The sequence below is a fragment of the Pipra filicauda genome, unplaced genomic scaffold, assembly GCF_003945595.2.
Source record: "Pipra filicauda isolate LSUMZ 115617 unplaced genomic scaffold, ASM394559v2 scaffold164_size1636381_pilon, whole genome shotgun sequence".
NCBI lineage: Eukaryota > Metazoa > Chordata > Aves > Passeriformes > Pipridae > Pipra > Pipra filicauda.
The window spans coordinates 512,479-528,033 of NW_024104151.1; the positions used below are offsets into that span (position 1 = coordinate 512,479).

Below are 15,555 nucleotides of genomic sequence, written 5' to 3' on the forward strand. Positions count from 1 at the left end.
AGGAAGTTGGTCTAGAAAAGAATCAAGTCTGAGGTCAGACCACATCGCTCAGGGCTTTATTGACCAAGTCTTGGAAACTCCCAAGAATGGAGATTGAAAAATCTCCTTGGATAATGCATTCCAGTCTGTGACTATTTTGAAGCTGAAAAAAATATGTGATATGATAAGGCATAACCTTTAATTTTCTATTCTCATATTTTATTTGAGGTTTACAATCATTAATGCCAGCTACTAAACTGTATTGTATATCAGACTATTATATTGCAGGATGTTACTAGGCTTTACACATGAGATATGGTGACATAACATCAAACTCACAAAAGTGGTCAGAGAAAGCTTAACATTTATATTTTTTGTTAAAAATACTGTCTTCAAAAATTTTAAGTGTCTTGGAAAATATGGAAGTCCTTGGGATTGCTCATGTTTTCGTGCATCATTGCATATAAAATTAGGGCCTTGTAGTATTAGAAAAAGATTGGGACTTTGGCCTTTGAACTTCTGTTCAATCAAATAGGGTGATTAAAGAATTAAAGAGTGCACTGAAAGTAACTGGTTTAGTCTCTGCTTTTTTTTTTATGAACTGGAATTACACTTTTCACACTTAAATTCTAATGCGATCAAAGGGTAAATTAAGTAGATTTGTAAAGGTAATCCTACACATCCAGCAAAACATTTAGCAATTAACTTAGTCCATGAAAAATGTAATTTAACCTTATTTTGGTGCTCTGCAGCAGAAAGAAGGAACATTGGTAAAATCCTTACAGGATTTTCAATGCACTCTGTGAAGTTTCATTATATTTTAAAGGGTTGTAAAAATAATTGATACAGCCCTCTGAAGTTTTAATGCATTTAAGAAATTTTATATCCCCCCAAGTTGTTCACTATAGTTAACAAATAGCATTCAGTATTTATCTTTTTTTCACATGGGTTTTACTGGCAAGAAGACAGTGAATCAAGATAAATGACATTCCTCTTTTGCAAAATACCTTAAACTCATTGGAACAGTGTAGTTTTTTTTATTTTCAAAACATTCAGTTTTATCTCAGAAACCACTACAAATTTGAACTGTTCTTTTCCCAAGACTTTTTGAGTCTTAAAATTGTGACACATGCCAAGAACATAGAACATTAACTGAAGTATTTACTCATCTGAAAAATCTACTGGAATGTCTAAATCTCAGCACTCAGAACAAGGACGTCTATTCATCAGAGACCAGTGGTTACTTAGGGACAAACTGTTGAAGACTTTGTGCCTTGACTTGACTTGGCATTTGCATAATCAAGTCCCGAACCAAGATAAACAAATATATGTTCACAATGTCAAATTTGTTTCTCAATTTTCTTTTTCACACTGTCTCTTTCATTTTATACTAAACATACTTTGCCAAGCAAAAGTCCAGTAATATATTCACACGAGATTGAAGAAGATGGAGCAGTCTAATAGCCTTCCCAGCTGGCATACAACAGTGTGGCTCTGTGAAACCCAATTGACTTGCAATAGCTGAGGAACTACCCCAAAATAACCAATGTAATCTCTGCAAACTCATATTAGTTTTGTAATAATGAATAGCAACAATAATATTTTATGTGTATTTAATAGTAATAGGATTCAAAGAAAATTTCAAGCTGGACAATAATTAAATTCAGAAGAGTAAAGAGAAGCTAGGTGCTTCTCTGTAGAAAACCTACAGGGATTTCTATGCTACTAGTACTACATATGCTAAAATGACTTATTATTTGATTTCTACTTTCCAATTAAACATTAACATCTTTTATAAAGATGTTAATCAGTAAATATTTACATAAAAGATGGCTTACAGTCCCTTTTTTGGGTGTAAGTGGATGAAACATAAATAAATAAGGTCAGGATGTATCAGTTGAGAAGCCAACAATATTTACAATCCCTGGAGCTTCTGCTATTAAGGTCTTCTTGGTTAAGTATCAGAAAACTATCTATCTAACCATCCAGAAACTGCTTCAGTTTTGAATCTCCTCTGTTCTCCAACAAACACATGTAAAACATAGATCTTGGCCGCAAAGCCATTTGCAGTCCATCAGCATAGCCTTGCTGACATAGATCTGGTGCTTGGAATTACATGACGACTCCTGCTTTTCACATCCTTCATAATCCAGCACCTGAGCCCCTCTGGCATGGCCAGGGCAGGTGATGTGCAGGCATACTTAACTTGTGCAGCTATCATTGTGACTCCTGACAGATGCATTCCCCGGTAGCTACCATGTGCTCTGCCTCGGGAATGTGTCTAGAGGTAGTAAGAAACACAGCTGGTATTCTCCTAAGAACTGATAAATTTGCAGCCTTAGTGACTTAAACCACTCCTATCTGCTTTGAGATCCTTTTTTTAAATGTACATTAATTAATCTTAGATTGAATCTGGCCTTCCTTTAACCACTTCCAGCTGTCCTTGCTGGTGGCAGCTGGAGAACAGCCTTAGCTCAGAAGTTGTAGCATGAAATGACACTCACATAGATCTTGCATGCTGTGAAATCTCACAGCAGGAATACTTATTACTATATCAAGTGATTTACAACTTAATTCCTATTTGACTAGAACAGTTTCACAATATTTGTCAACATGACCATGTCACATAAGATTATTTCTCTTTTGGCAGAGATTTAGTTCTAGCGTGACCATACTGATGTGAAAGGGCTTTTCCTTGGAACAGCTTATTGTGCTCAAGTAATTGATACAAGCACCACTGGCAAAAGAATGTTTTGCTTGAATTGACTCAGTTGTGTTAAAAGGTTTTACTAATTTAAGGTGTAGATCTAGCCTATGCCTTTCATTCCTTCTTCTCTTTTGCTGTCCTTAAGGCACTGCCACCTATTTTTTTCCTTGTTATTGTTAGTGCTATTCTTTTTGTTACAACAGCTCCTGGAGCCTTTAAGTTTATGGAGATTGAAGATGAGAGTTTAACAGAGACACAAGTAACATTGTATATTAATAAATATTCATGATCTTTCTGCCTTAATGTGAATAGTTGATCAAAGAATGAATAATTCAAATGGGTTTATTGTATTGGAAGGGCCCATGTTCAACCCTAAGGCAGCCTAAAACTCAGATTTAAGGCTATGTGTGTTGTAGACACTGTAGGCTAAGGAAAAGCAGCTATTCCTGCTCCTCCTCTCCTCCCCACTGCATTATCCTACACAGTAAAATGAAGCTACTTACAATGAGAAAATAAGGGCATAACTTCTCGAATACAAAGGAAGCCTGCAATATCATTGTGGAACAATGAACATAACATGTTCTGCCTGAAAATTGACACTGCTAATAAATTAAACTAGTAAATGCCTAGCACATACTCATGGAGAAAAGTAGATCAGTTAATTTTTTGCAACTACCCATAACATTACTTACAATGCTTTTATGATCATTTATCTCTTGCAGTACTTATGTTGTCAACACGCATATAACACTGGCACAATGTATAGCACATTATATATTAATACTTTGTGTGACTTTTAATGTTCCCTTAGTGTCCAAAATACTTGGAGAAACAAGTGACCAGACAGCACAATTCCAACAGGAATATTCATGTGTTAAGAGAGTAGGGTACTTTAACAATAGTAACTAATAATCTACAGCTTTACCACAGCTGGTATCACATCATCTTCATTGTAAACACTGGGGCATTTTGTGATTTAAAAAATACATAAATGTAAAACAAGAGATGTTTATCCATCACTGGTGCATTTTATCTTTGTTTCTTTTAGGGTCCTCAGGGACTGCAGGGCCAGCCAGGGCCACCTGTAAGTGCATAAAAATACATGCCTTATTTTTTCATTGTAATTGCATTACATAAAGATGTGAAGCACCTAATATCTGTTTTTTCACATTTTCCAGGGACCACCTGGACCCCCAGGACCAAGGGTAAATTCTGTAACAGCCCTAAACTACGGTGCTTTTTTGAAAGTGAAAATAGCAGGATCCTCATCAAATGCACTGCTTGTTCCATCATTGCATCTGAAATGCAAATACATTTTTCTACGAGTTCCATCAATACAGCAAAACGTTTTTTGAACTTTCTGTCTTGCTCTGTCAGTTCTGTTCTGTCATGCTGGTGAGCCCTCAACAGGCAACTGTCATGGACATGCTCATACTTTTGACATGGGTTAACTTTGTCACTAAAAAGTTTTTCTCCTGTATTTGAATGGTCTTAGAGTCAGCAACAGAAAATTTTGTGTTGTTTCTGGCTCAGATGTTCTCCATAGATAGATAGATGTATATACATGCACACAGATTTAGTTTCTTAAGGGATTGTGTCTGTTAGAACAGACTGAACATCTGTAGTGTCCTAAAGCTGTAATGATATATGTAATCTGAGATCAAATTGCAAGAACTAGATGCTTGTGTGGGTGATTTAATTCTTTTAAATTATACAAACCTTTTGTCTGGATCTGGTATATATGTGACACAAAGTGCAGGGAATGAAGATACACAAGAAACAGGCTTCCTCCTTTAGAGGAGGTTTGTCAGTCTCGATACTTGCTCATACATCAGGAAGAGTGATCCATCAGCTGGTGATATCTGATTCAGATATTCTTTGTGGGCTTCTCTGTAAAGGAATAACACCTTTTCACACATAGCTGGATTGGTGTTTTTTTAAGTATATTAATTAAATGGCTGGGAGGAATAAGTTGGGACATTAATCTGTAACAACTATTGCAGTATCTTTTTTCCAGGTTCCAGGAGTACGATCATTAAATGGGATATGGGTGTACTAATAAAAATCAAATATGTTTTTTGTGTATACATCCTTGCATTTTTTGGAAAGTAAAGGAAAGATTTTAAATGTGTTTACAATGAATTATTTTCTAAAAGGACAAAATAATAAAGCTATCATGTATGTTGCTACAGTGCTCAAAGAATTTGCCAGCTGCATTTTTGAATATTCTTTTTCATCTTTTTATATTCTGAAATACCTGTTTTTTTAGAAACAAGTGGACCTCAGTGCTGCTGTTCAAGCTTTATTTGAGACAAATGCTGCCCTGCAGATGGAGGTAATATATTTCACTGTATTTACATTGTCATACAGGATATGCAGTTACAATGCTATTTTTTGAGGACAGAACAGGGCTTCTTTTCAAAGACTTAGTTTAAAATCAATCATGGATAGCAAATAATTATTGTAGGATGTAATTAAACATGCTAGAATTTATAGGATATATTTGAAATAAAATTAAGAAAACCAACAATGCTTCTACTTTTTTGTCATGATTGGTAGTAATGGAAATTTACTATCACACATAGTGGACTGTATCTGTTCAGCCACAGATAATAATAATAATAATGGCATTTAGGGTTTGAGCAAAAAAAAACATTATATGTATGTCTGTGGCCCCATTGATTGCAAGAAAATGTATCCACATTTTTATGTCAATATGTCATAATGACAAATTTGCATGATCTAAACCTACCTGTAACATCACTGCTCTGACAATTTTAATAAAATGTACTAATTTATCAGGATGTATTATTCTTATCGTGTTTTATATGGCTGATTGCATTCATATAAGTACTTTGATTCTGTCTGGCTATTCAATGGCCAATTGACTTTTACTGTGTGTACTGTTGTTGTGATACTTCTTTGTGGTAACACATTTACTAATGACCCTTGGCAGAAATACCAGAATACTGAAGTAACTTTACTAGATCACAGTACAGAGATATTCAAAACACTCCACTACCTTAGCAATTTACTGCACAGCATCAAGAACCCTCTTGGCACACGGGATAACCCAGCACGCATCTGCAGGGATTTGCTTAATTGTGAACGTAAAGTGTCAGATGGTAGGTACCCACTTTCACTAAAGCTTGACACAAGTAGCTTTGAAATGTGTTGATTCCAAGTGTTACTTTCTGCATGAAAATTCTGATGTGTAGATTTTTTTTTTATTATATTCTGTTGCAGTTTGCAACCTTTATTTCATCTTTAAGATGCAATTTCTGAGTTTTATAGGTGGAAGTATATAGCTATCTAATATTACCTAGGTATTAGAGACAGATTATATCTGTCAGTAACAGAGGTATCCAGAAAATGTGAAACTGAATCCAATTTTGTGATTAAAAGTTTTCCAAGTATTTATAGCTAATCTTGCAATGAATTTTTTTGGGGATCAGATTCTAGATTCCTAATGAGAAAGTTGTATACAATACACTACCACTGTCATATACACTGACAGTTACTGTATCCTGGAAGTTATTGAATCAGTATTTCATTTAAAAAACCCCACTGTATTTAAACCTGTCATGTCATTGTAATTGTAATCGTAATCATAAATGGGTGGTTATGATAATTTTGGTCAGTATCTGTTATTAGTATAATTATAATAGTGAAAAGACTTTCATGTTCCTTTTCTTTCATTTCTTTGTGAAGCTATGGTGATTATATAAGTAATACTTGCCAAGAAGCATTGAATATTTTAGCAAATTGTTTAGTAGCAATTATATTTTGGTTTTATTTTCCATCTGAAATTATACACTAATAGGAAAATACTGGATTGACCCAAACATTGGATGTCCTTCTGATGCCATTGAAGTTTTCTGCAACTTCACTGCAGGTGGTCAGACATGTTTAACACCACTGTCTGTGACAAAGGTATGCATTGCTTCTAGAGAGACTGTGTCTGTGCTTGAACTCTAAACTAATGCATGCTTATTTACTAAACTCATGAAAAGATGTTGGATTTCGGGGGGGGTTATTGTGCATCTTTGAGGAAGAACATATTGTGTATTCTGTTATAAAAGTTACAGATTTTCTGGGGACTGTATATGTTAGTCTAACTCTCACTGTGATCATTTACTCAGTTTCCATGCTGATAGAAGTATTTTGTTTTGCTTCATACTTTCCTACACAAGGCATCAAAATAAGCCTGAAATGCTTCTGAGCTACATTAGTATCTCAACACTCAGGGCAGTTAAGTGTGGAGATGCTGAGGTCTTTGCAATGGGAAGGATGAAAATTATTTCTGCTTTTCAACACCTAGGTACTTCTAAATGCCATTAGGGAGAGACTGGTTTCCTTTATATCGTTAGTTCATGCTCCTTTGTACGTGAAGTTCTTGAACTCTTGGGAAAAGAAATTTTTTGTTTGTGGAGTTTTGCATGTACACTGTAGTCACTGAAGAGCATCAGAAATGCCATGAAGTTCACATATGCATTCCTGTATTTGAAAGATCTCTGAATATGAAATAGTCTTGGAGAAATTCTTGTTGAGTAATTACTAACTATATTTTCTGTCTAAAATCAAAATATGCTTGTGAATTTTTGCATTTGTAATGGGATATTGGTATTACCAGAACCTGTGGTCTAAGAAAACTAAACAGCAGAGTGATGTGGCTGCAGTTAAAACACTGCTGCTGGTAATATCTTTGAATCACAAAAGCATTTCTTTCAGTTTCCTTATTTAAAAATAGGTTTTTTTCTGCCCAGCTGTGTTTCAGCAATGTTATAAGCATTAGCAAATGTTTATATTTAAGCTTTGAAAATGTCCTATGAAAGCTTCTGTTTATAATAATCACTGTAATAGAACCTGACATCTCCCCTGAAGAATGCAAATCATGCTCTTTGGCATTGATCCCAATGTATATAAACATGTATACATTCTCCTATTCCTGAACACCACTTGTATGTTCATGGCACTTTGTGTTGCTGTGGCCATTCAGCATAGTCCAGCCGTAAGTCTAACCATATCTTTCTCTTGGAACTTAGCTGGAGTTTGGCGTTGGAAAAGTGCAGATGAACTTCCTTCATTTACTGAGCTCAGAAGCAACCCACAGCATCACAGTTCATTGTCTGAACACACCACTGTGGGGATTAAATAAAGCAGGTGGCCGGAAGACATCAGTTACCTTCAAAGGATGGAACGGTCAAATATTTAAAGCAAATACACTACTTGAACCAAAGGTCCTTATGGATGAATGCATGGTAAATAGTTTTTAGCATTAGCATTATTAAAACAGTACTGGAGTTACTGTGTAGACATTATTAACTTTCTGCAGATAAATAACAATCATTTAGATTCACACCCCTTAAAGCTTGCTTCTTTACCTAGTTCTGCACATGCCAGCCTTTTGATACTGAATTCAACATCTATTGAAAGGTAAAACAAATTACAGTGATACAGAGTATCTATACTTGCTGTTTGCATTGTGTCTCGTATTTTGAGACTGTATGAAGACACTGGAGAGATATCAGCAGAGAAATAAGGAGGTCCACCAGGAAAATTTAAAAATAGTTACTGTCAAAATGAAAATTCAGGCTTTAGTAAGAGTTCTGCTGAGATTATTTAACACAAAATTTCAGGTTCAAACAGGCTGGACATTATTTTTGAACAACTAAATGCCTTTAAATTCACTGACTATGAGTCAATTGTTTGATTATTTCAGAAAATAATAATGAGTGGAAATTGAGTCCATAGCTAACTAAAATATTGTATTTTAGGAAATTTTTAGGAAAAATTGGAAGAGCTTATTAATGTTCAAATGTTCAGATTACTCACCAAGATTTGAGACATTTGGTAAAACTCGTGGGAGAACACTGTGAAATATAGCAACCAAGCATCTTACACTTTCAATATTTTATAGCTCTACTTTCATTTGCAATAACAAAAGGCATGAGGCTGGTTCAATATCGATACAAGGGTGAGATTTTTAATCTCAAAACAGAAAGTGGCTTTACTGAGGTGCTTCAAAGCCGTTATGCTTGGAACCTTTATTAGCAGATGCTAATTAGATGCTCTAGCCTGTGTCATGCCGATAAAATATGGCCATTGGAGCCCCTTCTCCCCACCTTCCAGTCTGTTTGGGACTGTTTTATCCCCTGAGAAAAATTAGGGCACACTGAGATGGCTATTGAGAAGTCCCATTTTTCTGTGAGACTCTACAAGGTCTGTCACTCTTTCTGTGGGAAACTGTGTGCTGTACAAGTCTGCTGCAGAATCTGACACATTCCCTTCTCTGAAGGGATTCCATTTTTCAGTGGTATACGCTGTACTCGATGGTTTTTAAGAATGGATTGATTGCAACCATCAAAGCACTCCCAGCCTCAGGCACTGTTATAATACTATTTTATAATTATTATGAGGTATCAATTTTTACTGAGATTTTTTTTTAAGGATTAGAGTAAACAATACAAAGCTCATAGCAAAAATGCATCTCTGATTCCCATGTTTATTTTTCAAGGGCCTACAGAGTCATTCAAGTGCCTGTAGAGTTGATAACCTGACACCTGCTGTTCAGATTTGGGGGTGAATTTAGAATCTATATGAGTCACTTTGCTTGCAAAGGTGTTCTGCTCTGAGACATGTTGCACTGTGTCTGCATCCACTCAAACTGGATTCTGGGCTCAGCTGTTTTCTGGCTTCAGCTTTGCCCAGAGTGTCCATGGTATTGCAAGGGAGAAATGGCATTTGCTAGATTAGATTCTATAGGAATTAGTTTCTATAGGAATTGCTAGAAGAAAAAATGTTTCTGTGCACTACTTCTCTTCCTCTCTATAAGCACAATTTTCATTTGTGTTTCGAAGGACATCTTTTATATGAATCTAATATTCTTCTTCTGTGTGTTGCAGATTGAAGATGGCAGCTGGCGTAAGACACAGTTCTTTTTTCACACTCAGGACACTAGTCAGCTTCCAGTGGTTCAAGTTAATGCACTTCCTCACCTCAAACCAGGACAGCAGCACTTCGTAGAAAGTGGTTCAGTGTGCTTCCTTTAAGGTTTCTGTCCTGTTTTTCTTTCATCAACATGGAGGTTCTGCATAGATTGAATGCAAAAGTAATGATCCATTACAGGCAAAATGACTAGGAAACTAAGAATCATTTTAAATACTGTTGGTTAAAGAACCTCAGGAAGAAAAAGACTTCCTCCTTAGGAGAAATAGCATTGAAAAATAAAAGAAAGAGAGAAAAGACTGCAACAATTTTCTTAAAGTATTTAAAAATAAATTTCTTGGTGCTTTCTTGCATAATTTCCTGGAATGGAGTATCTGAACATGGATTTTTCAGGACGTCAAGTGTTCTTAACAATTTCTTTAACACCACTGCAAAAAAATCATCCTGAGAAAAGCAGGAGGCATATGATCCTGAGGGAGCAATATCTGCTAATGCTCCTGAATGTGCAATAGCTTATATATGAAAAGTGAATCATGCCACAGTACAGTACAATATGTCTTCTTTTCTTAAACATTGTTTTATTCTAGTCCTTTGTGGACACATACATCTGAACAGATGGCACACTACCTCTTTTGTGTTTCCTGTCCGTGTTGCCTTGGTGCTTTTCATAACACAAGGTGCTTGTGGCCTTAGCAGAGATTATTGAGTCCCTTTTCTTTCAGACTGTATGTGCTGGTTACATCAGGATATGTTTCTGTTGTAAAGGTACTTATTTTAAATTGTCGGTCACATACTTCACTACAATGAAAACATTATTTATGTGGATTTCTTGTTTAAAATATTTTTGTGTACTATTTTGGAAAATGGTATATAGGACAGCATATTGTATATGATGCATATATTCAGAACAGTTTACTTTACAGCCATTGTAAAAATTCTTGTAGAAGAGCTACCTAAAGTAGTTTTGAGTTTTAGAGTCTGTATTTCAGTTAACATTGCTAATGCCAAAGCCATCTTCAGATGATACATTCTGTATATATTTTGTAACTTCTGAAAAAATCTACTACAGCGTATCTTTTGGATGGCTGCTGTTAAACTACAAACAGCATTTCATCCTCTTAGAAATTCCATTTTTTTGCAAAGTTATCAGATCATTTTGGGGTTTTTTAATTAATTCTAAAATGTTCAGCCAAATTTTCTTAGTAAAAAAGAACAATTTTACCATTAGCAAAAGCACTCTTTATATTGATATGCCTCTACCTATTATCAATTCAAAGCGTGCTCAGGAGTACATGGCAGGGTGATGCCAGACTGTAGCGGGGAGCAGGGGAGTGCTCGAATAACTTGTCTGCTTGATCTTCAGGAAACCACACTTACCAAAGTATAATAAAATAAGCTTCCAAGCTATCTGTTTGTCTTTTACTATTCTGTTTCGTATCGTGTAGGTCATTTTTAGTAAGGATGAAAATCCTCTGAAAGGGCACTTCTGTTAGGTGGCAGTACTTGTTTTCCCAAGGGGAAACGCATATTCCCTATGCCATGGCGTACTACCAGGGGGACAGTGTCTGCTCTTACAAGGTAACGTACATGTACATCCCATTTAACATTTTGTATTGAAGCATCAGTTTTGATCACTTTGAGAAAATCTGTTGAAACCAAAGACAAAACAAGATCACAGAGTGACGATAAAGGTTAGAGAAACTGTCTAGCTTTTTGCATTTTCAAGATCAAAACACTGACATTAGGACTTGACATGTGCTGTTAGTTTGGCTTTGGAGCTGATGTTGTGACAAATGTTTGGGGTGGTTTTTTATTATTATAATCTTTTGGAAAATGTTCAGCTTCATGTATATTTTTATTCCTCTCACTGTACTATTTTTGGAAGTTCTACATCTCGGAAATTATCTATTTTTAAAACAAGGAGCTTAAAGCTTTAGAAGGCTGCTCGGATGTGTGTTTCTGTAGTTGAGGCAAAAATGCTCATCCCGCGCAGAGAGATGGGACGCCGAGCTGGAGCAGCCGGACACGGACAGGTAACGGTGAACCGCGTTCCCGGGGTTGGGAAGCGCCGCAACCGCGTGGCGAAAGCGCCCGTTCGGCGGTGCGCTGGTGTGCGGCGCCGTGCGTGTTTCGGAAAGTCTCCCGTGTGTTTGGGAAAACCTCTGGCGCTGGGACGCGCGTCCCGCTCCCTCCGAGGGAGCGTGTGTCGGGAGCGGCCGCCAGGCGGCGCCGCCGCGCGGGGAGCGCGCCGTGGCTCCGCCCGGCCCGTGGGGCCGCGCGCGGGGCCGGTGGCGCGGCCATGGCGGAGCGGGACGGGGGCGGCACGGGCAGCGCCCCGCCGGCCGCGGGCGGCGGGAAGATGTCCCTGCACAGGTAGGGGAGCGCCCTCCTCGCGGCCGCCGGAGGGAAAAGGCAGCGCCGGACCGACACGGCGGCGATCCTGTGCCCCGCAGCCTCCGCGCCCTCTCGTTTCCCCTCGGAGGGCCCGAGCGCTGCTCCCCGGGGCTGCGCCAGGGCGCGCCCGGCACAGCTCTCTCTGAACCGCTGAGGTGCGGCCGGCACTGCAGAGATACTGCAAAAACGGGAAAAGGAGGCCTTGCTCAGAGTAATTCACCGTTTCTGCTTTGCAGTGTGTGAAGCACTTTTTTTCCGGTTCTTACAGCACTTTGTGCTGCCGGTATACAAATCCATCAGCTCGTCAGGAGGTGATATTGCTGAGCTTGTCCTTCGGACCCCCACTGCCAGCGGGCAGCAAGCACGTGGTGGGGAGGAGAGAAATGGCTTGAGGCTGACGCTTCTCCTCCACCCGTTGAAAATGGTGGCTTTGTACCATTCTAGAAAACTTTACTGACGTGCGGGAAGGGTTATTTCTCTCCCGTGCTTGTCAGAGTTAAAATAAATGAAAAGTGACGATTATTTCAGTTACTACATAAAGAACTTTTTTCTAAGAATGGTAGAAACATCACTTGCAATAGCCTAGTTAAAAAGCGTAAGATCATATTTCTAGAGGAATTTTTTTTTTACTGATATAATATTTGTTAGCTGTATTCATAAGGCTTACATATTATGCCTGAAAGGTTCCTTGACTTCAGGGTTTGCACTACTGAACAGAAGCCAGAAATTGTTTGCCTGACCATGTTGTCATGGTCTTTCTGTTTCAGTGAAAAAAATGGGATGCGTTGTTCAGGCGTTAGTGTGAATCCTCGACATTTATTTTCCATTTGCCTAAAACTGGGAGTATTATAAGCCAGCATGGTACAGTGCACGTTACAGGTGGTGTGAACGGAGAAAAGCACTGATACAACTGGGCCACAGAGAGTAAACTGCTGAAGGCTTGCTGTGGTTCCAGCTCTGAGTTAGCATGGGTTGGGTTTTTCTTCTTCCAGGTACTGTGTTTTAATATGTATGCGTTTGGAGATATTCCCCGTAGCTTGTGTTGTTTTGTCTGCCACCTTTTCTAATCCAGGGCATTTGTATTTTCTCTTTTTTCTTTCAAGGTGCAGATAGCTTTTCCTGAAAATACCATGGATGGCCTAGTGCCTGGTTGTTGAGCAGGCACCTTCTTAGGCTAGTCAGGCACAAAGCTGCTGCTTTATTAAGACGTGTTTTTTGCTTCTTTCAGATGTGAAACCTGTAGCAAAGAAGAAGCTAAATACAGATGTCCACGATGCATGAAATATTCGTGCAGGTATCTGTTATCTGAATTAAACTGTTTTGGGTGTTTTCTCCATTATGTGCTAAACATGTTTATCTTTTCCTTTTGTCGTTTCAGTCTGTTGTGTGTAAAGAAACATAAGCTTGCACTGAGCTGTAACGGAGTCAGGGATAAAACAGCCTTTGTCTCTGTAAATGAATTTACTGACTTGAACCTTTTGAGTGGTAAGAATGCACCTTGTGCTTTTTAAAATTCTTTGATTTTACTGGGTTAGCACTACATTTTTCTTTGTTCTCTTTTTATCTTCAGATTATCGTTTCCTGGAAGATGTAGGAAGGACAGCTGATGCTGCTGCTCGACATTGTATTGTGCATAGTCCAGCAACAAAAAGACTTGTAAGTTTTTAATTAGCCACTTGGTCTTTTAGAGTTAGGATTGACTACGTTTGAATTTCCACTGAGGCAGTCCCAATCCAGATTTCAGAGCTGATACCTCTCCTACGAAGGTGTGGCCCTGGATTTGAGAGCCAGACATCAAAAGAAGTCTCTAGGTTTATGCAATAATAGTATTGATGGCTACGTCCAGTTGCTTAGAAGAATAGATTGCTAACTATGTACGTTCTTAAAATTGATGCATGATCACTGTTACTGTTGGATAATAGATGTGTTTTAAGAAAGCCTGAATGTTTTCTTCCACCTCCACAATGTTTCTGAATTTTTAAGTACAAAATTCCAAGGTAAGCAATGGGTTTATTTATTGCCTAAAAATTATTTTATGCTTCCCTGTATGCTAAATGAAGGCACCTAGTGTTTTTCAAAGAACAAGTCTACACAACTATGACTTAAAAGCCAGCCTTCTAAGGGTGAGGGGGCTTTTGTGAAAGCTCTTTCAACAACCAACCAACCAAGCAAACATACCCGCAAAGAAACAAACAACAAAAAACCACAACCAAATCTGATACAAACTATTTTGACTTGTTGACATGTCACAAAAAGGCATTGGGACCATTTTGTTTTCCAGTCTTTGAAGACATCTTTAAATATAGCACTGAACTCAGAGAGAACTCATGTTAATGACAAAAATAAATTCAGAAGACTCCAGCTTTCCCTCAGGCTGGAGTCATACTCTGTGTGCGTGCTTGGTATCATGATGTCCTGAAAACATGGGCTGAAGATGGTAAGATAGGTAGCAGTTTTTGGGGTGTGGTACTGGATATGTTTGTAGGATGATACCCATAGTGCTACCTTCAAATTAGAATTTGTGTCTGAGATGGTGCTTGTGTATCTCTTCTGCTGATGGGGTTGTAGCCCAAAAAGCAGCCACATGGTGATATTATACCTAAGAGAGCTGCCTGTAACTTTCATGATATGTTAAAGAACTTTTACTATGAAGAGCCCATTGGTGTCTTCTTGTTTAATCATAGAAAAACTGCTTCTGAAAATGTTTCAGAGAGTTTTTAGGCTTACTTTATTAACTTTTTCATTCATTATGGTTTTTTTTAAATTCAAAGTATTATATTAAATATGGCCTTTTCCACAAATTTCTGATAATTCCTGTCAGCTTTTTATTGTTTAAGTTTCAGGTTTTAAATATATTATTCAGAGATTTTTAAACAGTGTTTTTATTTTTTGCCAGTTACAGTGCTTGAGAAACAAAGCTCGAGGGTGTAATATTGAGCTGAAAACACTGCCTGTGGGATTTACAAAAAGAAGAGAAAATTCAACCACGTTCAATTCCACGTGAGTCTTTAGTTGGTTACAGTCAGCAGTGTTTTGTTTTCTCTGAGCATATAATGATGAGAATTTGAGTTCATACCAATACACTTGCTTTTAAAGTCTGTTAGATGAATATTCTTTTTTGCAAAAACTATGTAGAGTTAATATTTCATGCTTCAGGTTTTCATTTTTTATGCTCTTTGAGCTCACTTTAACAGCTTACATAATTCATGCTTTATTTCGAAAAATGCCAACATTGTGTAATAGTAGGTGTGTTTTTTTCTTTTACTTAATTTTGAGTTTTGTTACTGGAAAAAGAAAATCCTTTTTCAAAGTTTTATAATAGAGGATTGATGCAGAAGGCTTGCACAAATTCCTCTCTCTGAAAAGGCTGACTTCAAATCTGAAGAGGTGCTTCCAATACAGTTCTGTGTTGCATACTGTGATGGGAGTTGCTGTGCTGGATGATGTGAATGTTTGGTACAGCACAACTTAGACAAGTGCAGACAGTCAGATATGAATTCAGGAAGAACTTTAAATTCAGGAGACTT

General features: G+C 37.6%; 2 protein-coding genes across 3 annotated transcripts in view; both read left to right on the top strand.

The window, feature by feature from the left end:
* COL24A1 (collagen type XXIV alpha 1 chain) overlaps positions 1 to 11,041 on the top strand; it is a 125,584-nt gene extending 114,543 nt beyond the window's left edge. Inside the window, exons 54-60 of the mRNA XM_027719937.2 lie at positions 3,735 to 3,770; positions 3,865 to 3,891; positions 4,956 to 5,021; positions 5,643 to 5,811; positions 6,510 to 6,619; positions 7,732 to 7,947; positions 9,592 to 11,041. Of these exons, the coding sequence (XP_027575738.1) occupies positions 3,735 to 3,770; positions 3,865 to 3,891; positions 4,956 to 5,021; positions 5,643 to 5,811; positions 6,510 to 6,619; positions 7,732 to 7,947; positions 9,592 to 9,738 (771 nt within the window). The 3' untranslated portion in view covers positions 9,739 to 11,041. The remainder of the gene's footprint in view (positions 1 to 3,734; positions 3,771 to 3,864; positions 3,892 to 4,955; positions 5,022 to 5,642; positions 5,812 to 6,509; positions 6,620 to 7,731; positions 7,948 to 9,591) is intronic.
* Positions 11,042 to 11,916: 875 nt separating this feature from the next.
* Positions 11,917 to 15,555, top strand: part of ZNHIT6 (zinc finger HIT-type containing 6) — a 32,344-nt gene continuing 28,705 nt past the window's right edge. For both annotated transcript variants that reach the window (XM_027719942.2, XM_039379316.1), the window contains exons 1-5: positions 11,917 to 12,007; positions 13,257 to 13,322; positions 13,407 to 13,513; positions 13,599 to 13,684; positions 14,925 to 15,028. In XM_027719942.2, the coding sequence (XP_027575743.1) occupies positions 11,934 to 12,007; positions 13,257 to 13,322; positions 13,407 to 13,513; positions 13,599 to 13,684; positions 14,925 to 15,028 (437 nt within the window). In that variant the 5' untranslated portion in view covers positions 11,917 to 11,933. The remainder of the gene's footprint in view (positions 12,008 to 13,256; positions 13,323 to 13,406; positions 13,514 to 13,598; positions 13,685 to 14,924; positions 15,029 to 15,555) is intronic.